Source organism: Pseudophryne corroboree, chromosome 3 (genome assembly GCF_028390025.1).
Source record: "Pseudophryne corroboree isolate aPseCor3 chromosome 3, aPseCor3.hap2, whole genome shotgun sequence".
Classification (NCBI taxonomy): domain Eukaryota; kingdom Metazoa; phylum Chordata; class Amphibia; order Anura; family Myobatrachidae; genus Pseudophryne; species Pseudophryne corroboree.
Window position 1 is genome coordinate 294,283,323 of NC_086446.1, and position 21,308 is coordinate 294,304,630.

The following is a 21,308-nucleotide window of genomic DNA, read 5'->3' on the forward strand; positions in this document are numbered from 1 at the left end:
CCCTGCTGTGCAGCCGGACGGAGCTCAGTATGAGCGCGAGGCATTAACCCCTACATAGCGGGGCGGCAGCCTGCGCTGACCGCCCCGTTTCCCCAGCCTACCTTTATGATCATGTCTGGCTGTGACGGGGCTTCTTCTGTGTAAGCTCCGTTCAGCTCTGTAGTCCTGGCTGCGACGGGGCTTCTATGTGTAAGCTCCGTCCAGCTTCCAGTCAGCTTCCCAGTGATCTATGGCTGCGACGGGCTTCTTCTGTGCAAGCTCCGTCCAGCTCTCTAGTCCTGGCTGCTTGTAGGAGCAGTGGGCTGTCTGTGGCTGTGAGGGTGCTCTTTGTGAGGACCGACACGCCATGCTGTCTGTGGCTGTGAGGGTGCTCTTTGTGAGGACCGACACGCCATTCGCTGCCCGTGCAGCGGCACTATCCCGGACCCATGTTTTTCCAGAAACTGGGAAGGGATGTGCTAAGTGTAAAAATAAAAATTAAAAATTAAAAATAAAAATCCAAGTGTGGTTATACCACAAGCCGATGTTCGTGCTGTGAGCACCGAAAAAACACTGGGAGAGTACACTGAGGTACTCGTGGATATGGAGGAGGGGGAGAGTCCTAAATTTAAATATTCAGTGCCTTTGTTCGGCCACGCCCGTCCATATCCCAAGAGTACTCCAGTGACCCCTAGTGGATGATAAAGAAAAGAGTGCTGCTTGAGCCGAGTTCCTATCTACCAGATAAGTGTTTTAAACTGATCCTTATCCGTTCCTCTACACCTTCATTCCCCCTAAATTTAATCACCACACTCTTGGGCGCTTGTTTTCACCAATTCTTGTAAATATATATATATATATATATATATATATATATATATATACATATACATATATATATATATATATATATATATATATATATATATATATACATACACATACATATATATATATACACACACATATATATATATATATATATATATATATATATATATATATATATACACACATACATATATATATATAATGTTTAAATAATGAATAAGTCTCTCTCAATGTCAGATATTAAACACAGAAAAGGCAATATTCATCCATCGATGAGGCGTACCCCAACTCACTTTCCAAACGAAAGAAGAAAGTCCATCGTTTGGAAAGCGAGTTGGGGTACGCCTCATCGATGGATGAATATTGCCTTTTCTGTGTTTAATATCTTTCCTGCACATTCCAGGGACACATACATACATATATACTGTTAAGCGCCTGTTATTCTGGTGTCCCACACATTTGTATTTAAACTTGTGCTATCTGAACTTTTTGGTGAGGTTCTGTTGTGGTGAACCGGCCTACGGGCTGCTCTTTGCGCCGTTTGCTAGTGATTCACAACTTTTTAGTTTTGTGTTCACTTAAAACAGGCAGACCTTTACCGATATCATGCAATGATTAAAAACAAACAAAATGGAAAGAGGTCACCTGTACAGAGAAAGGCTATAGGATAACAGAAAAAAAGCACAATATACTAGTCTAGAATAGTAGACTTATGGAGAGATTTAGCAAAGCTTGGCCAGAAAGCAGTAACCAGCTTCTGTAATTTTACAGGATTTTAGGGAAACACAGGAGCTGATTGATTGGTACCATCTCTCCAAGCTTTGATAATCTCCCACAGACATAAGCATGTTAGGCTGCAGATAAGGGGGTTTGAGACAGTCCAGCATGGAAACTGCATTATACTGATCACTCCACTAGACTGTGCCAGACAAAACGGTCCCTAAAAAAACAATACATTTAAAGGAGAACCAACAATTCTACATTTAAGTGAAACAAATAATGGAAGATTAAGTTTATGCTAGAAAGTTTTGCTTTAGGTCATTTAATGTATGATGCTTCAGTTTATAGAACCAGATAAGTAGCGTTTGTGGCAATGAATGGTGCACCATAGCAAATCTACAAAAGATTTTAGCTACATCTAGAAAGCACTTCACAAAATGCATTACAGGTTTTTAAGTCATGGACTAAGCCTTCCTGATGAATGGCAGCAACTTTTTAGGTACTGAAAGGTGTCCATTTAAAACGGAGGCAATTCATAGCAAGTGCTGACTCAGGAAAACAATGTTAAAATGGAGTTCTCATTTAAATGTAGTCTTAGGGTTAATACAGCTGCGTTATAACAAATGCTGGAAAAGTTCTCATATGGGACTTTAGAACACTTGTCCAAGATCTATAAAGAAATGACATTAAAGACACAGTAGCAATAGTGCAGACTAGACTTGTTACACTGCAGAATCCAAAGCCAGTATTAATTTAAAATTACACGGGAAGACATGCAGTATAGCTCAGTTTTAGCAACCAAGGTCACAACGAGAGCCATTTTCCAATAGTGGAAGACTTCTGCTATGTCTTAAGTACTAGTTAAAGGTGGATACACAATGAGATACTGCCTTATGTGCAATTTTGACTATGCAATATTGACTATGTGTGCTTGCGGCTATGGACGGTTTTGACTCTTTGTACTATAGTCAAAAAGGACTTACCTGCACAGTCTAACCTTACAATACAGACCCCGTGGGAGTGTGCATCGGGATCAAAACGGTATCGCAAGCTGGGTAACACCTTGCAATATGCACTAACTTTCCTTGAAAGTCAAAATCGCGCGGTAATATTGCACCGTGTGTACACACCTTAAGAGTTGTACACATAGAATGTCTTAGCTGGCTAGGTACTTTAAGTTGCACCTTCCACCTAGAGAGAGGAGTCAGCTACTTTTAGTTCTGAGCATTAGTGCTCAAGCATGGAGCATCTGGGTTCACTTGGAAACAAATGCCTCACTGACCTCAGCAGCTCATGGTGACTTAGACTATTCACCTCAGTTTGGCTGCCTGTACCCCATTAGGTTACTGGTGCACTTTAAACAAAATTTTAAAAGCCCAAGCTACATATAGGTTAGTTTCGTATGGTCACAGTCAGCATTTGTTATTGGAAGACAGATTTGCTAAACCATGCACAAGAGATATTTGAAGACAGCAACATGCAGAAGCTAATATACAACACATGCCAGCCATGTTACCCTTTGAAGAGAGGTGTGGGGGCTCTGCCAATATATCAGGATCCGGCACTGCAGGCTGTGGAGAGGGGGAAGAGCAGGAACTGGAAGCTGCGGCTGAAGCCGAAGGACTTACCAGCTTCTCTGCATGGACAGGGTAATGTGTTAATTAACAAGACACTGTATAATGATCCAGACTGCTGGCCAAGCGACTCCCACTGTAACCTACTATATAATCCATTAACACAATTAAAGCATTTCTGAAAATAACTATTCCAAAAACACTTACATATTTGAAGTATTTAGTGTAATGTGCAATACTCTATATTGAACACTAAAACTCTGACCAATATAAGCAAATATTAAAGGTTATTTGGGTGGGTATCCATGCTTCTCACTACACTTTAGCCTTCGGCAATAATCAAAACGTTGTTCTGCCATGAATTTGTACCAAGCAAAACAATTCTCTACAGTGGATACAAAGGCAAATGCAGAGCACATTAACTGAGCTGGGGAACAACATTTAGTTGCCTGAAGACAAGTACAAACCAATAAATTGGCTAAACATTGCCTTTATTGTAGCTTTACTTCTAAAAATTTGATGCATTACATGTACACAATCTGCTCTGACTGTTAGTCGGCACCAACAGTACACTTCAAACCATAATACAAGTTAACTTATGGGATTCTGCTTATGCAGCCTTTTCATATATGTCCTGTAAGAAAGTGGTCAGTAACACTAAGAAAAGTGTTACACTGTTGTCTGTGCAGGAAGCCTTTCCACTTAAGTGCAAGCCATTGTCCGCAGTCATTTTGGCAGCCTTAATGATCAGGTTTCTATTGTGCAAGGCAATATATCTTTCAATTTAAACTCAAACAGGGCAGCACAGTTGGTGCATTGTTCGAATTACTGCCTCACAGCACTGAGGTTTTGGGTTGGATTCCCACCACAGCAAACAGTTTTGCATTTGTATGTTCTCCCTGTGCTTACGTGTGTTTCCTCCCACACTCTGAAAATAAACTGGCATGTTAACCAAACCATTAACCTCCATGGTTGTGTCTACATGTGATAGGGAATAGATAAAATCCACTTGGGCAGGAACTTGTGAATGGCTGCTGAATATGTAGGCGCTATATAAATAACTGGTAACAAGTGTCTGACAAACTGAAATAAGAAGTCCTGCAAAGTGTGGATGCATATTCTGCTTCAGTGGTGTACAAGTTCTATAACAGTCAAACAACTCACCTAAGCCCAAGGAGGCTGCATACTGCTGGCTAAGGAGAGAGGAGGCAGCTAGCTGGCCATATGAGGGCATGCCTCTAAATGGGCTGTAAGGCACAGAAGGTTGGTACGATGTTGTAGAGGTAGAACCTAATGAGGACTAGACAAAATAAGAGCAAGACAACACATCAATTTACAGAGCTCATTTAGTAATTACAGATATCTGTAGACTACAAAAAATTAAAGCCAAATACCTTACGATTTTATAACAGACTAAATATTAGTCAAATCTACAGTGCCAAATTAAATCCCATTCGGGCAATGCTAAATATGTGGCAGGAGCGTCAGATGGTAGAAGTATGATTTGCTGATAGACAGGATGCCAGCAGTTAGAATACAGACATTGGCACCCCATCCATCAGACTCGCGACAGTCCCCCAGTAAGCCCCCTAACCCTCCCTGTGGGTGCCTAACCCTGCCTGGTTTGTGCCCAACCCTCCCCGTTGCCCAAGCCTAATCCTCCCTGCTTAATGCCCAACCCTAACCTCGCCAGCCCTGCAGCCCAACCCCCTTTCTGTCTAAACCTAACTCCTTCCTGTTGCCTCCTACTTCGGGATCCCAGCATCTGTATATTAACCACATGGTTCCGGTCTGTCAGGAAGCTAACTGCTTACCCTTCAAATGGCTGAAGATAAGTATTGACTAACACTGTACTACACCCCTTTTCTTGCTCTTTAAATACTTTTTTTTATGTGTTATCTAGTCTTAAGCCTGGAGAAAAGAAAAAAAAAATAAGATTTTACTTACCGGTAAATCTATTTCTCGTAGTCCGTAGTGGATGCTGGGGACTCCGTAAGGACCATGGGAATAGACGGGCTCTGCAGGAGACATGGGCACTTTAAGAAAGAATTTATATTCTGGAGTGCTCTGGCTCCTCCCTCTATGTCCCTCCTCCAGACCTGTTAGAGAAACTGTCCGGAAGAGCCGACAGTACAAGGAAAGGATTTTGATAATCCAGGGCAAGATACATACCAGCCACACCAATCACACCGTATAACTTGTGATAAACTTACCCAGTCAACAGTATGAACAACAGAGCATCAGTTCAACCCTGATGCAACTATAACATAACCCTTATTTAAGCAACAACTATATACAAGTATTGCAGAAGAAGTCCGCACTCGGGATGGGCGCCCAGCATCCACTACGGACTACGAGAAATAGATTTACCGGTAAGTAAAATCTTATTCTGTTTTCCTGACCCTAGCCATTCTGGCTACATAAACCTTCAAAGCCCTGACCACATCAAGTAACTCGGAATCCTCCAAGTCAGTAGTAGCCACAGGCACCACAATAGGTTGGTTTATATGAAAGGATAAAACCACCTTCGGCAGAAATTGTGGGCGGGTCCGCAATTCTGCTCTATCCGCATGGAAAACCAGATAGGGGCTTTTATGTGACAAAGCTGACAATTCTGACACACGCCTAGCCGAAGCCAAGGCTAGTAGCATGACCACCTTCCACGCGAGATATTTCAATTCCACCGTTTTGAGTGGTTCAAACAAGTGTGATTTCAGGAAACTCACCACGTTAAGATCCCAAGGTGCCACTGGAGGCACAAAAGGGGGCTGAATATGCAGCACTCCCTTTACAAACGTCTGAACTTCAGGTAGAGAAGCAAGTTTTTTGAAAGAAAATGGATAGGGCCGAAATCTGGACCTTAATGGAACCCAATTTTAGGCCCAAAGTCACTCCCGACTGTAGGAAGTGAAGGAAACGGCTCAGCTGGAATTCCTCCGTAGGGGCATTCCTGGCCTCACACCAAGCAACATATTTTCGCCATATACAGTGATAATGTTGAGCAGTCACGTCCTTCCTAGCCTTTATCAGCATAGGAATAACCTCATCCGGAATGCCCTTTTCTGCTAGGATCCGGCGTTCAACCGCCATGCCGTCAAACGCAGCTGCGGTAAGTCTTGGAACAGACAGGGCCCCTGTTACAACAAGTCCTGTCTTCGAGGCAGAGGCCACGGGTCCTCTGAGCATTTCTTGCAAATCTGGATACCAAGTCCTTCTTGGCCAATCCGGAACAATGAGTATTGTTCTCACTACTCTTTATGATTCTCAGCACCTTGGGTATGAGAGAAAGAGGAGGAAATACATAGACTGACTGGAACACCCACGGTGTCACCAGTGCGTCCACAGCTATCGCCCGAGTGTCTCTTGACCTGGCGCAATACCTCTGTAGCTTTTTGTTGAGGCGAGATGCCATCATGTCCACCTGTGGCAGTTCCCACCGACTTGCAATTTGCGTGAAGACTTCTTGATGAAGTCCCCACTCTCCCGGGTGGAAGTCGTGCCTGCTGAGGAAGTCTGCTTCCCAGTTGTCCACTCCCGGAATGAACACTGCTGACCGTATGCTTACGTGATTCTCCGCCCAGCGAAGAACTCTGGTGGATTCCGCCATCGCCACCCTGCTCCTTGTGCCGCCTTGTCGGTTTACATGAGCCACAGCAGTGATGTTGTCTGACTGAATCAGAACCGGTTGGTCGCGAAGCAGGGTCTCCGCTTGACGTAGGGCGTTGTATATGGCCCTTAGTTCCAGGATGTTGATGTGAAGGCAAGTCTCCTGACTTGACCACAGACCTTGGAAATTTCTTCAGTGTGACTGCCCCCCACCCTCGGAGGCTTGCATCCGTTGTCACCAGGACCCAGTCCTGAATGCCGAATCTGCGGCCCTCGAGAAGGTGAGCACTCTGCAGCCACCACAGGAGAGACACCCTGGCCCTGGGGGATAGGGTGATTAACCAATGCATCTGAAGATGTGATCCGGACCATTTGTCCAGTAAGTCCCATTGAAAGGTCCTTGCATGGAACCTGCCGAAGGGAATGGCCTCGTATGATGCCACCATCTTTCCCAGGACTCGAGTGCAATGATGCACCGACACTTGTTTTGGTTTTAATAGGTTTCTGACCAGTGTCATGAGTTCCTGAGCCTTCTCTATCGGGAGATAAACCCTTTTCTGGTCTGTGTCCAGAATCATGCCCAGGAAAGGCAGACGAGTCGTAGGAATCAACTGCGACTTTGGAATCTTTGGAATATTTAGAATCCAGCCGTGTTGTCGTAACACTTCCAGAGAGCGTGCTACGCTGATCAGCAACTGCTCTCTTGACCTCGCTTTTATGAGATCATCCAAGTATGGGATAATTGTGACCCCTTGCTTCCGCAGGATAACCATCATTTCCGCCATTACCTTGGTAAATATTCTCAGTGCCGTGGAGAGACCAAACGGCAACGTCTGAAATTGGTAATGACAATCCTGTACCACAAATCTGAGGTACGCCTGATGAGGTGGATAAATGGGGACATGAAGGTATGCATCCTTTATGTCCAGAGACACCATAAAATCCCCCCCTTCCAGGCTTCCGAAGACCGCTCTAAGCGATTCCATCTTGAACTTGAACCGTTTCAGGTATATGTTCAGGGATTTTAAATTCAATATGGGTCTGACCGAACCGTCCGGTTTCGGTACTACAAACATGGTCGAATAACCCCTTCCTTGTTGGAGGGGAACCTTGACCACCACCTGCTGAAGATACAATTTGTGAATTGCAGTTAACACTATTTCCCTCTAGAGGGGGGAAGCTGGCAGGGCCGATTTGAGGTATCGGTGAGGGGGCATCTCTTCGAATTCCAGCTTGTATCCCTGAGACAATATCTATTGCCCAGGGATCCAACTGGGAGTGAACCCACTTGTGGCTGAAATTTCGGAGACGCGCCCCCACCGGGCCTAGCTCAGCCTGTGGAGCCCCAGCGTCATGCGGTGGATTTAGTGGAAGCCGGGGAGGACTTCTGTTCCTGGGAACTAGCTGTGTTGTGCAGCTTCTTTCCTCTGCCCCTACTCCTGGCAAGAAAGGACGCACCTCGGACTTTCTTGCCTTTCTGTGATCGAAAGGACTGCATTTGGTAATACGGTACTCTTAGGTTGTGAGGAAACATATGGCAAAAAAAATTTGACTTTCCAGCAGTAGCTGTGGAGACCAGGTCTGAGAGACCCTCCCCAAACAATTCCTCACCCTTGTAAGGTAAAACCTCCATGTACCTTTGAGTCGGCATCACCTGTCCATTGCAGAGTCTACAGGACCCTTCTGGCAGAAATAGACATCGCATTTATTCTAGAACCCAGTAGACTAATGTCTCTTTGAGCATCTCTCATATATAGGACAGCGTCTTATATGCCCCAGGGTCATTAATATAGTATCCTTGTCTAAGGTATCAAGTTCCTCAGACGGTGTCCGTCCATGCTGCTACAGCACTACACACCCAGGCCGACGCGATCGCTGGCCTCAGTAAGGTACCTGAATGTGTATAAATGGACTTCAGGGTACCCTATTGCTTTCTATCCGCAGCATCTTTTAGGGTAGCCGTATCCCGTGACGGCAGGGCTACCCTCTTGGATAAGCGTGTTAAAGCTTTGTCCACCCTAGGGGAGGATTCCCAGCGTAACCTGTCCGTTGGCGGGAAAGGATACGCCATAAGCATCAGTTTGGAAATCTGCAGTTTATCTGGAGATTGCCAAGCCTTTTCACATAACTCATTTAGCTCGTGTGAATGGGAAAGTTCACCACCTGCCTTTTTTCCCCATACATATGAACCCTCTTGTCAGGGACTGGGGTTTCCTCTGTGATGTGCAACACATCCTTAATTGCTATAATCATATAACGGATGGATTTCGCCAATTTAGGCTGTAACTTTGCATCATCGTAATAGACACTGGAGTCAGAATCCATGTCAGTATCTGTGTCAACAATTTGTGATAGTGGGCGCTTCTGAGACCCTGACGGCCTCTGCGACATAGGATCAGGCACGGGCTGAGACCCTGACTGTCCTAAGGCTTCAGCTTTGTCCAACCTTTTATGCAAGGAATTAACATCATTTAAAACCTTCCACATATCCATCCAATCAGGTGTCGGCGGAGACACCACATTCATTTGCTCCCGCTCTGTTTCCACATAGCCTTCCTCATCAAACATGTCAACACAAGCGTACCGACACCACACACAGGGAATGCTCTTTTTGAAGACCGTTCCCCCACAAGGCCGAGAGAGAGAGAGAGAGGAGAGAGAGAGAGGAGAGAGAGAGAGAGAGAGAGAGAGAGAGAGAGAGAGAGAGAGAGAGAGAGAGAGAGAGAGAGAGAGAGAGAGAGAGAGAGAGAGAGAGAGAGAGAGAGATTGTGCCTAATTATGTGCCGCCGCCCCCCCCCCCCCCCTCTCTTTACACCCTCTTCTACCGTGTATCTGCAGGGGAGAGCCCAGGGAGCTTCCTCTCAGCGGAGCTGTGGAGAAAAAATGTCGCTGGTGAGTGCTGAGGAAGAAGCCCCGTTACCTCAGCGGCGGGCTTCTGTCCCGCTTCAATGTACAATTTTTGGCGGGGGCTCATACATATATACAGTGCCCAACTGTATATATGCTAAACTTTTGCCAAAGAGGTCCCAATTGCTGCCCAGGGCACCCCCCCCTGCGCCCTTACAGTGACCGGAGTATGTGAGGTGTGTGGGAGCAATGGCACACAGTTGCAGTGCTGTGCGCTACCTCAGTGAAGACTGGAGTCTTCTGCCGCCGATTTCGAAGTCTTCTTGCTTCTTATGCTCACCCGGCTTCTGTCTTCCGGCTCTGCGAGGGGGACGGCGGCGCGGCTCTGGGATCGGATGCCAAGGGTGAGATCCTGTGTACGATCCCTCTGGAGCTAATGGTGTCCAGTAGCCTAAGAAGCAGGACCTATCTTCAGAGAGTAGGGCTGCTTCTCTCCCCTCTGTCCCACGATGCAGGGAGTCTGTTGCCAGCAGAGCTCCCTGAAAATAAACAAACCTAACAAAATACTTTCTTACAGCAAGCTCAGGAGAGCTCACTGAACAGCACCCAGCTCGTCTGGGCACAGATTCAAAGTGAGGTCTGGAGGAGGGACATAGAGGGAGGAGCCAGAGCACTCCAGAATATAAATTCTTTCTGAAAGTGCCCATGTCTCCTGCGGAGCCCGTCTATTCCCATGGTCCTTACGGAGTCCCCAGCATCCACTAGGACGTTAGAGAAAATAATTTCAATTACCCACTGGTAAATACATTTCTTGTAGTCTGTAGAGGATACTTGGGTCCACATTAGTACCATGGGGTATAGACATCCACTAGGGGCCATGGGCACTTTAAGAAATTGATAGAGGGAGGAGCCAGCCCACACTATGCCCCTCCTACCAGACAGACTAGGAAACTGTGCCCAAGGAGACTGACATACTTTGAGAGAAGGATATAAAAGGATAAAGGCAAGAATCTGAACCAGCACCACAAACAAGAGGAAAGCCATGTTAACCAAGCTTTAAACCAGGATCAGCAACTGCTGAAACAAATACTTAACCAAGTAACAGTGCAGTAAGAAACGAAGCACTGGGCGGGCACCCAGTATCCTCTACGGACTACGAGAAAAGAATTTACCAGTAGGCAATTAAAATCCTATTTTCTCATAGAGGATACTTGGGTCCACATTAGTACCATGGGGGTGGAGCATAGCTCCCAGGTGGGAGAGTGCTGTGGGTCCTGCAGAACCGAGTGACCAAACAGAAGGTCCTCAGAGGCCAAAGTATCAAACTTGTAGAACTTAGCAAACGTGTTTGAACCTGACCAAGTAGCCGCTCGGCAGAACTGTAAAGCTGAGACACCCCGGGCAGCCGCCCAGGAAGAACCCACCGATCTAGTAGAGTGGGCCTGTACAGATTTTGGACACGGCAAACCCGCCATGGAATAAGCATGCTGGATAGTAAGCCTGATCCAGCGTGCAATAGTCTGCTTTGAAACAGGACACCCAATTTTATTGGGATCATAGAGAACAAACAGCGAGTGAGATTTCCTGTGACGAGCTGTCCGCTTCAGATCTTCAAAGCAATCACAACATCCAAGGACTTTGAAGTAGCAGAGGTGTTTGTAACCACAATAGGCTGGTTGATATGAAACAGACACCACTTTTGGAATAAATTGTTGACGAGTTCCGAGTTCAGCCCTATCTTCATGGAAAACCAAATAGGGACTTGAGACAAAGCCTGCAGCTCAGACAAGCCTCACAGAAGCCAAGGCCAACAGTGTGACAGCCTTCCACGTAAGAAACTTGACGTCTACATCCTCTAAAGGCTCAAACCACTCTGATTGCAGGAACTGCAACACCACATTGATAACCCAAGGTGCTGTAGGAGGCACAAAGGGCAGTTGGATGTGCAGTACCCCCTTCAAAAAGGTCTGAACCTCAGGGAGAGAAGCCAATTGTTTCTGGAAGAAAATGGATAAGGCCGAAATCTTGACTTTTATGGAGCCTAAACGTAGGCCCACATCCACACCTGACTGCAGAAAAAGGAGAACACCCCAGTTGAAATTCCACTGCAGGAAATTTCCTGTTCTCAGACGTATTTTTTCCAAATACGGTGGTAATGTTTAAATGCTGCCCCCTTTCTGGCTTGGATCAGGGTTGGAATAACCCTATCTGGGATCCGTTTCCGGGCTAGAGTTTGACGCTCAACCTCCAAGCCATGGTAAGTCTTTATAGATGAACGGCCCCTACTGGAGAAGGTCCTCGTGAAAAGGTAGAGGCCACGGGTCCTCTAGGAGCATCTCCAGTAGATCTGCATACCAGGCCCTTATTGGAAAGTCCAGAGCAATGAGAATTGCTTGAACCTTTTCCCTTTTTATTCTTTTGAGAATCTTTGGCATCAATGGTGGAAACACGTACACCATCTGGTAGACCCATGGAGTTAGAGTGTCCACCACAACTGCTTGCTGATCCCTCGACCAATACTGCTCGAGCTTCTTGTTGAGACGAGAGGCCATCATGTCTATTTGTCAAGCACCCGAACACCTCTGGGTGAAAGCCCCACTCTCCTGGGTGGAGGTAGTGTCAACTGGGAAGCAGACTTCTTCAGCAGTCTACTCCTGGAATGAAGATCGTGGACAATGTCACAGCATGTTTTTCTGCCCAGAGGAGAACCCTCGTTACCTCTGACATTGCTGCCCTGCTCTTCGTTCCGCCTTGTCGGTTTATTCATGTTACTGCAGTCACATTGTCCGACTGAACCTGAATGGCTTGATCTTGAAGATGCGAAGCCTGTAGAAGGGCGTTGTATATGGTCCTTACTGCCATAATGCCGATTGGAAGAATGGCTTCCTGACATGACCATTTTCCTTGGAACTGTTCCCCCTGCGTGACTGCTCCCCAACCTCTGAGGCTTGGGTCTGTGGTTATCAGAATCCAATTTTGAATCCCAAAACTTCAGCCCTCTGTCAGGTGAGAAGTCTGAAGCCACCACAGAAGACAAATCCTGGCTTTTGGCGACAGACATATCCTCTGGTGCATGTGAAGATGCGATCCAGACCAATTTGTCCAGCAGATCCAGCTGGAAGGGCCTTGCGTGAAACCTTTCCGTACTGCAGCGCCTCGTAAGCAGCTACGATCTTCCCCAGAAGGCGAATGCACAGATAGATGTCCGGGTTTGTCTTAGAACATCCCGAAACATTGACTGGATCACCTTCTGTTCCTCCGTATCCAATATCTTCCCCAGGAAAAGAAGCATCCGTGTTGGTTCCAGATGAGATTTTGGTAGGTTCAAAAATTAAACTATGATCTTGGAATAGTCTGGTTGAGAGCAATGTTGACTAAACCTCTCCATGGATGGTGCTTTTATCAGCAGGTCATCCAGGTATGGTATTATGTTCACTCCCTGTTTGCAGTGGAGAAACATCTCTGCCATTACCTTGGTGAACACCCTCAGTGCCATAGATAGGCCAAATAGCAGAGCCTGAAACTGGTACCGACGGTCCTGTAATGAAAACCTTAGATAAGCCTGATGAGGCGGCCAAATTGGAATATGAAGGTACGCATCCTTGATATCCAGAGAGACCAAGAATTCCCCCTCTTCCAGACCTGAGATCACTGCTCTGAGATTCCATCTTGAACACCTGTAAGTACAGGTTCAATGACTTGAGATTTAAAATGGGCCTTACCAAACTGTCCAGTTTCTTAACTACAAACAGGTTGGAATAATAACCCTGGTTTTGCAGCTGAAGTGGAACTGGAACAATGACCCGAGTCTGTACCAGTTTCTGCATTGCTTCCTGTAAAGTCATACTTTCTTCTTCAGAAGCTGAAAAGCCTGATTTGAAGAATCTGTGAGGTGGGAGTTCCTGAAACTCCAGTCTGTAGCCCTGGGCTATAAGATCTTTGACCCAGGGATCCTGGCATGATGTTGCCCACAAGTGACTGAAGAATCTCAAACGGGCTCCCACCTGCCTGTCTTCCAGACAGTGCGGTCCACCATCATGCTGAAAGTTTAAAGGAAGCAGAACTGGGGTTCTGTTCCTGTGAACCTGCAGTTGCTGGTTTTCTGGGTTTACCTCTATTGCCTTTAAAGGCTGTAGAAGAACTTTTGTTTTTAAACTTTGCTGTCCGAAAGGACTGCAGTGTTGGAGCAGTGTCGGATTTTCTAGCCGGGGGAGCTGCGGAAGGAAGGTATGTAGACTTACCCACGCCCTTCCTGGAATCTGTGTCCGCAGTTCACTAGCATAGCCACAAGCCCCTGCTTGCTGACAATGCCATGGCAGTGGTGCATACATTGGGTAAACCAATTTCCTTTATGGCCTCCACCATAAAGTTAACAGAATCCTGTATATGCTGTAGGGGTAAAATTACCTCCCCCCTGGATAAGGAATCTAACCTGTCAATTAGATTACCTGACCATTTAGCAATGGCCCTAGAAATCCATGCACAAGCTATAGTGGGTCTCTGGGCCACCCCTGCAGCTGTGTACAGAGATTGGAGAGTGGTCTCAATCTTGCAGTCTGCAGCATCCTTCAAGGAAGCTGCCCCAGGAACAGGTAAAACCATCTTACGCGACAGCCTGGAAACCAAAGCGTCCACTATTGATGGGTTTTCCCATTTTTTCCTATCATCCTGAGGGAACAGGAAGTAGGAGTGTAACAGTTTTGAGACCTAAAACTGTCAGGATTTACCCAAGTTGTTTCAAATAGGGAATTTAATTCCTTAGATGCAGGGAAACTAGCTCTTTACATTAAAATAAGAATTTACTTACCGATAATTCTATTTCTCATAGTCTGTAGTGGATGCTGGGAACTCCGTAAGGACCATGGGGAATAGCGGCTCCGCAGGAGACTGGGCACAAAAGTAAAAGCTTTATGACTAGCGGTGTGCACTGGCTCCTCCCCCTATGACCCTCCTCCAAGCCTCAGTTAGGATACTGTGCCCGGACGAGCGTACATAATAAGGAAGGATCTTGAATCCCGGGTAAGACTCATACCAGCCACACCAATCACACCGTACAACCTGTGATCTGAACCCAGTTAACAGTATGATAAACGTAGGAGCCTCTGAAAAGATGGCTCACAATAAACAACCCGATTTTTGTAACAATAACTATATACAAGTATTGCAGACAATCCGCACTTGGGATGGGCGCCCAGCATCCACTACGGACTATGAGAAATAGAATTATCGGTAAGTAAATTCTTATTTTCTCTGACGTCCTAGTGGATGCTGGGAACTCCGTAAGGACCATGGGGATTATACCAAAGCTCCCAAACGGGCGGGAGAGTGCGGATGACTCTGCAGCACCGAATGAGAGAACTCAAGGTCCTCCTCAGCCAGGGTATCGAATTTGTAAAATTTAGCAAACGTGTTTGCCCCTGACCAAGTAGCTGCTCGGCAAAGTTGTAAAGCCGAGACCCCTCGGGCAGCCGCCCAAGATGAGCCCACCTTCCTTGTGGAATGGGGTTTTACAGATTTTGGCTGTGGCAGGCCTGCCACAGAATGTGCAAGCTGAATCGTACTACAAATCCAACGAGCAATCGTCTGCTTAGAAGCAGGAGCACCCAGCTTGTTGGGTGCATACAGGATAAACAGCGAGTCAGATTTTCTGACTTCAGCCGTCCTGGAAACATATTTTCAGGGCCCTGACTACGTCCAGCAACTTGGAGTCCTCCAAGTCCCTAGTAGCCGCAGGCACCACAATAGGCTGGTTCATGTGAAACGCTGAAACCACCTTAGGGAGAAATTGAGGGCGAGTCCTCAGTTCTGCCCTGTCTGAATGAAAAATTAGGTAAGGGCTTTTATATGATAAAGCCGCCAATTCTGAGACACGCCTGGCTGAAGCCAGGGCTAACAGCATGACCACTTTCCATGTGAGATATTTTAATTCCACAGTGGTGAGTGGTTCAAACCAATGTGACTTTAGGAGACTCAACACTACATTGAGATCCCAAGGTGCCACTGGAGGCACAAAAGGAGGCTGTATATGCAATACCCCTTTGACAAACGTCTGAACTTCAGGCACTGAAGCCAGTTCTTTTTGGAAGAATATTGACAGGGCCGAAATTTGAACCTTAATGGACCCTAATTTTAGGCCCATAGATAGTCCTGTTTGCAGGAAATGCAGGAAACGACCCAGTTGAAATTCCTCTGTAGGGGCCTTCTTGGCCTCACACCACACAACATATTTTCGCCAAATGCGGTGATAATGTTTCGCGGTTACATCCTTCCTGGCCTTGATCAGGGTAGGGATGACTTCATCTGGAATGCCTTTTTCCTTCAGGATCCGGCGTTCAACCTCCATGCCGTCAAACACAGCCGCGGTAAGTCTTGGAACAGACAAGGTCCCTGCTGGAGCAGGTCCTTTCTTAGAGGTAGAGGCCACGGGTCCTCCGTGAGCATCTCTTGAAGTTCCGGGTACCAAGTCCTCCTTGGCCAATCCGGAGCCACGAGTATAGTTCTTACTCCTCTCCTTATGATTCTCAATACTTTGGGTATGAGAGGCAGAGGAGGGAACACATACACTGACTGGTACACCCACGGTGTTACCAGAGCGTCCACCGCTATCGCCTGAGGGTCCCTTGACCTGGCGCAATATCTGTCTAGTTTCTTGTTGAGACGAGACGCCATCATGTCCACCTTTGGTTTTTCCCAACGGTTTACAATCACGTGGAAGACTTCTGGGTGAAGTCCGCACTCCCCCGGGTGGAGGTCGTGTCTGCTGAGGAAGTCTGCTTCCCAGTTGTCCACTCCCGGAATGAACACCGCTGACAGTGCTGTCACATAATTTTCCGCCCAGCGAAGAATTCTTGCAGCTTCTGCCATTGCCCTCCTGCTTCTTGTGCCGCCCTGTCTGTTTACGTGGGCGACTGCCGTGATGTTGTCCGATTGGATCAATACCGACTGACCCTGAAGCAGAGGCCTTGCTTGACTTAGGGCATTGTAAATTGCCCTTAGTTCCAGGATATTTATGTGAAGAGACGTTTCCATGCTTGACCACAAGCCCATGAAATTTCTTCCCTGTGTGACTGCTCCCCAGCCTCTCAGGCTGGCATCCGTGGTCACCAGAATCCAGTCCTGAATGCCGAATCTGCGGCCCTCTAGAAGATGAGCACTCTGCAACCACCACAGGAGAGACACCCTTGTCCTTGGAGATAGGGTTATCCGCTGATGCATCTGAAGATGCGATCCGGACCATTTGTCCAGCAGATCCCACTGAAAAGTTCTTGCATGGAATATTCCGAATGGAATCGCTTCGTAAGAAGCCACCATCTTTCCCAGGACCCTTGTGCATTGATGCACTGACACTTGTCCTGGTTTCAGGAGGTTCCTGACTAGCTCGGATAACTCCCTGGCCTTCTCCTCCGGGAGAAACACCTTTCTGGACTGTGTCCAGAATCATCCCTAGGAACAGTAGACGTGTTGTTGGAATCAGCTGCGATTTTGGAATATTTAGAATCCACCCGTGCTGACGTAGCACTACCTGAGATAGTGCTACTCCGACCTCTAACTGTTCCCTGGACCTTGCCCTTATCAGGAGATCGTCCAAGTAAGGGATAATTAAGACGCCTTTTCTTCGAAGAAGAATCATTTCGGCCATTACCTTGGTAAAGACCCGTGGTGCCGTGGACAATCCAAACGGCAGCGTCTGAAACTGATAATGACAGTTTTGTACCACAAACCTGAGGTAACCTTGGTGAGAAGGGTAGATTGGGACATGGAGATAAGCATCTTTGATGTCCAGAGACACCATATAGTCCCCTTCTTCCAGGTTCGCTATCACTGCTCTGAGTGACTCCATCTTGAATTTGAACCTTTTTATGTAAGTGTTCAATGATTTCAGATTTAAAATCGGTCTCACCGAGCCGTCCGGCTTCGGTACCACAAACAGCGTGGAGTAATACCCCTTTCCCTGTTGTAGAAGGGGTACCTTGATTATCACCTGCTGGGAATACAGCTTGTGAATAGCTTCCAGTACTGCCTCCCTGTCGGAGGGAGACGTTGGTAGAGCAGACTTCAGGAACCGGCGAGGGGGAGACGTCTCGAATTCCAATTTGTACCCCTGTGATACTACCTGCAGGATCCAGGGGTCCACTTGCGAGTGAGCCCACTGCGCGTTGAAATTTTTGAGACGGGCCCCCACCGTGCCCGAGTCCGCTTGTAAAGCCCCAGCGTCATGCTGAAGACTTGGCAGAAGCGGGGGAGGGCTTCTGATCCTGGGAAGAGGCTGCCTGCTGCAGTCTTTCCCCTTCCTCTGCCCCGGGGCAGAAATGAGTGGCCTTTTGCCCGCTTGCCCTTATGGGGACGAAAGGACTGAGTTTGAAAAGACGGTGTCTTTTTCTGCTGAGAGGTGACCTGGGGTAAAAAGGTGGATTTCCCAGCCGTCGCCGTGGCCACCAGGTCCGATAGACCGACCCCAAATAACTCCTCCCCTTTATACGGCAAAACTTCCATATGCCGTTTGGAATCCGCATCACCTGACCACTGTCGTGTCCATAAACTTCTTCTGGCAGAAATGGACAGCGCACTTACTCTTGATGCCAGGGTGCAAATATACCTCTGTGCATCTCGCATATATAGTAATGCATCCTTTAAATGCTCTATAGTCAATAATATACTGTCCCTATCCAGGGTATCAATATTTTCAGTCAGGGAATCCGACCAAGCCACTCCAGTGCTGCACATCCAGGCTGAGGCGATTGCTGGTCGTAGTATACCACCAGTATGTGTGTATATACCCTTTAGGATATTTTCCAGCTTTCTATCAGCTGGTTCCTTGAGGGCGGCCGTATCAGGAGACGGCAACGCCACTTGTTTTGATAAGCGTGTGAGCGCCTTATCTACCCTAGGGGGTGTTTCCCAACGCGCCCTAACCTCTGGCGGGAAAGGGTATAATGCCAATAATTTATTAGAAATCAGCAGTTTATCGGGGGAAACCCACGCTTTGTCACACACCTCATTTAATTCATCTGATTCAGGAAAAACTATGGGTAGTTTTCACACCCCACATAATACCCCTTTTTGTGGTACTTGTAGTATCAGAAATGTTCAAAGCCTCCTTCATTGCCGTGATCATGTAACGTGTGGCCCTACTGGACATTACGTTTGTCTTGTCGACGCTGGAGTCAGTATCAGTGTCTGGGTCTCTGTCGACCATCTGAGGTAACGGGCGCTTTAGAGCCCCTGACGGTGTTTGAGACGCCTGGACAGGCACTAACTGATTTGCCGGCTGTCTCATGTCAGTTTTTTGCAAAGTGCTGACACTGTCACGTAATTCCTTCCATACGACCATCCAGTCAGGTGTCGACTCCCTAGGGGGTGACATCACTATTACAGGCAATTGCTCCGCCTCCACATCATTTTCCTCCTCATACATGTCGACACAATCGTACCGACACGCAGCACACACACAGGGAATGCTCTGATAGAGGACAGGACCCCACAAGCCCTTTGGAGAGACAGAGGGAGAGTTTGCCAGCACACACCAGAGCGCTAGCGCTATAATATATTATATATATATATATATATATATATATATATATATATATATATATATATACACACATATATACATATATACATACATGGATAACCTTATATAAGTGTTTCTCCCTTCTATAGCTGCTGTATTTGTATTATCTGCCAATTAGTGCCCCCCCTCTCTTGTTTTACCCCAATTCTGTAGCAGGACTGCAGGGGAGAGTCAGGGAGCCATCCTTCCAGCGGAGCTGTGAGGGAAAATGGCGCTTGTGTGCTGAGGAGATAGGCTCCGCCCCCTTTTCGGCAGCCTTTTCTCCCGCTTTTTTTAGGAAAACTGGCAGGGGTTAAATGCATCCATATAGCCCAGGAGCTATATGTGATGCATTTCTTTAGCCATATAAGGTTTAAAACGTGTTTTATTGCGTCTCAGGGCGCTCCCCCCCAGCGCCCTGCACCCTCAGTGACCGGAGTGTGAAGTGTGCTGAGAGCAATGGCGCACAGCTGCAGTGCTGTGCGCTACCTTATTGAAGACAGGAACGTCTTCTGCCGCCGATTTTTCCGGACCTCTTCGCTCTTCTGGCTCTGTAAGGGGGCCGGCGGCGCGGCTCCGGGACCCATCCAAGCTGAGCCTGTGATCTTCCCTCAGGAGCTAATGTCCAGTAGCCAAGAAGCCCAATCCACTCTGCATGCAGGTGAGTTCGCTTCTTCTCCCCTTAGTCCCACGATGCAGTGAGCCTGTTGCCAGCAGGTCTCACTGAAAATAAAAAACCTATTTAAACTTTTACTCTAAGCAGCTCAGGTAGCTACCTAGCATGCACCCTTCTCGGCCGGGCACAAAAATCTAACTGAGGCTTGGAGGAGGGTCATAGGGGGAGGAGCCAGTGCACACCAGCTAGTCATAAAGCTTTTACTTTTGTGCCCAGTCTCCTGCGGAGCCGCTATTCCCCATGGTCCTTACGGAGTTCCCAGCATCCACTAGGACGTCAGAGAAAATAAGATTCCTCAAAGTCACTTTGTCAGGGATGTGCAGGACATCTCTAATAGCTTCCATCAGGGCCTGTAAGCTGCATTCCCCCCTCCTGAGTCCACCTCACCCTCCTCTGCGTCTGATACATCATTGGTATCAGCCTGCATGATCTGGGCCAGAGTACGCTTCTGCAGGGGTCCGAGACACTGGAATAACCACTGAGTCTTTATCAGGTCATCAACAGATTGCCATAAGTATTGTGTCTCCTCATTTTGGGATAATTTTAACTACTTGAAATCATACATTTTAATGAATCTAACCATACTAGTTAAGATCCACTAACCTGAGAATGCGTACTATCCTGAGTACATGGCAGTGATCCCTGAGATTGAGAAACACTCTGCTGTGCATGATTCACATTTACTATGTCAAAGGTGTGTGTAAAACACAGGAAATTAGTGTAATACAGTTAACCCACACAGAACCCTCTAGGGAGACCATATATTGGAACCAGCCACACAACGCCCCTATAGCTAAAGTACAATTTCAACTGGGTCGCCAAATAAGTACCCTTAATAGTGTTTAGTACACCAATTATTGCTCCCCTTCCCCATGACCCCCTGGTACTGCCGAGATGCTCTGGAGTCCTTGTGGAGGAGCTGCGCTTCCCTGCCAGTCTGTCTAGTTGCAGAGGGAAAATGGCACTGGTGAGCTGCTGGATCCACTCAGTGAAGCCCTGCCCCCTTAATGGCACACTGTCTTCACAGGTTTTTTGGGTTTTTTTTTTTTAAATACTGGCTGAGGTAATTTGTTTTACAGTGGGTTGAAACCCCTGTAGATGTGTGGGAATATGGATGTTGTGTCTTCAGCTCGCCCCTCACAGCAGAACACACCCTGTATGCATCTGAAGCCAGGTGCCGCAGCCTGCTTTTCAGCGTTGCGCTCCTACCCTTGTGCCACCATTACAGCTGGCAACCCGCTAACCGGGACACCAGCCACCTACTCACCACTCTTTCTTCTGGCTCTGTTAGGGGTGGCAGCGTGCTGCAGGTCTGTACGCTTGCAAATAGGACCATCAACAGCTCAGTGTCCTGTCAGTGGGGAACAGGACCATTAACCCTAGGGAGGATGGGCCACCCCCCACCCCTAAGTCCCATGAAGCATGTAGTCTGGTGCCAGCCAGACCTGCCTGTAAACAAAAGAATAAATGCAGAAAACTCTTCAGGAGCTTCCAAAGCATGACCGGCTCCTCAGTGCACATATTC

General features: G+C 47.2%; 1 protein-coding gene across 5 annotated transcripts in view; it reads right to left on the reverse strand.

Annotated features, from left to right (window-relative positions):
* The window catches only part of LSM14B (LSM family member 14B), a 60,150-nt gene that overhangs the window by 28,086 nt on the left and 10,756 nt on the right, over positions 1-21,308 (reverse strand). For 3 of the 5 annotated variants that reach the window (XM_063959321.1, XM_063959322.1, XM_063959320.1), the window contains exons 3-4: positions 4,269-4,404; positions 3,047-3,166 (exon numbers count right to left, since the gene is read on the reverse strand). In XM_063959321.1, the coding sequence (XP_063815391.1) occupies positions 3,047-3,166; positions 4,269-4,404 (256 nt within the window). The remainder of the gene's footprint in view (positions 1-3,046; positions 3,167-4,268; positions 4,405-21,308) is intronic. The other 2 variants (XM_063959324.1, XM_063959323.1) reach the window with 1 other exon arrangement.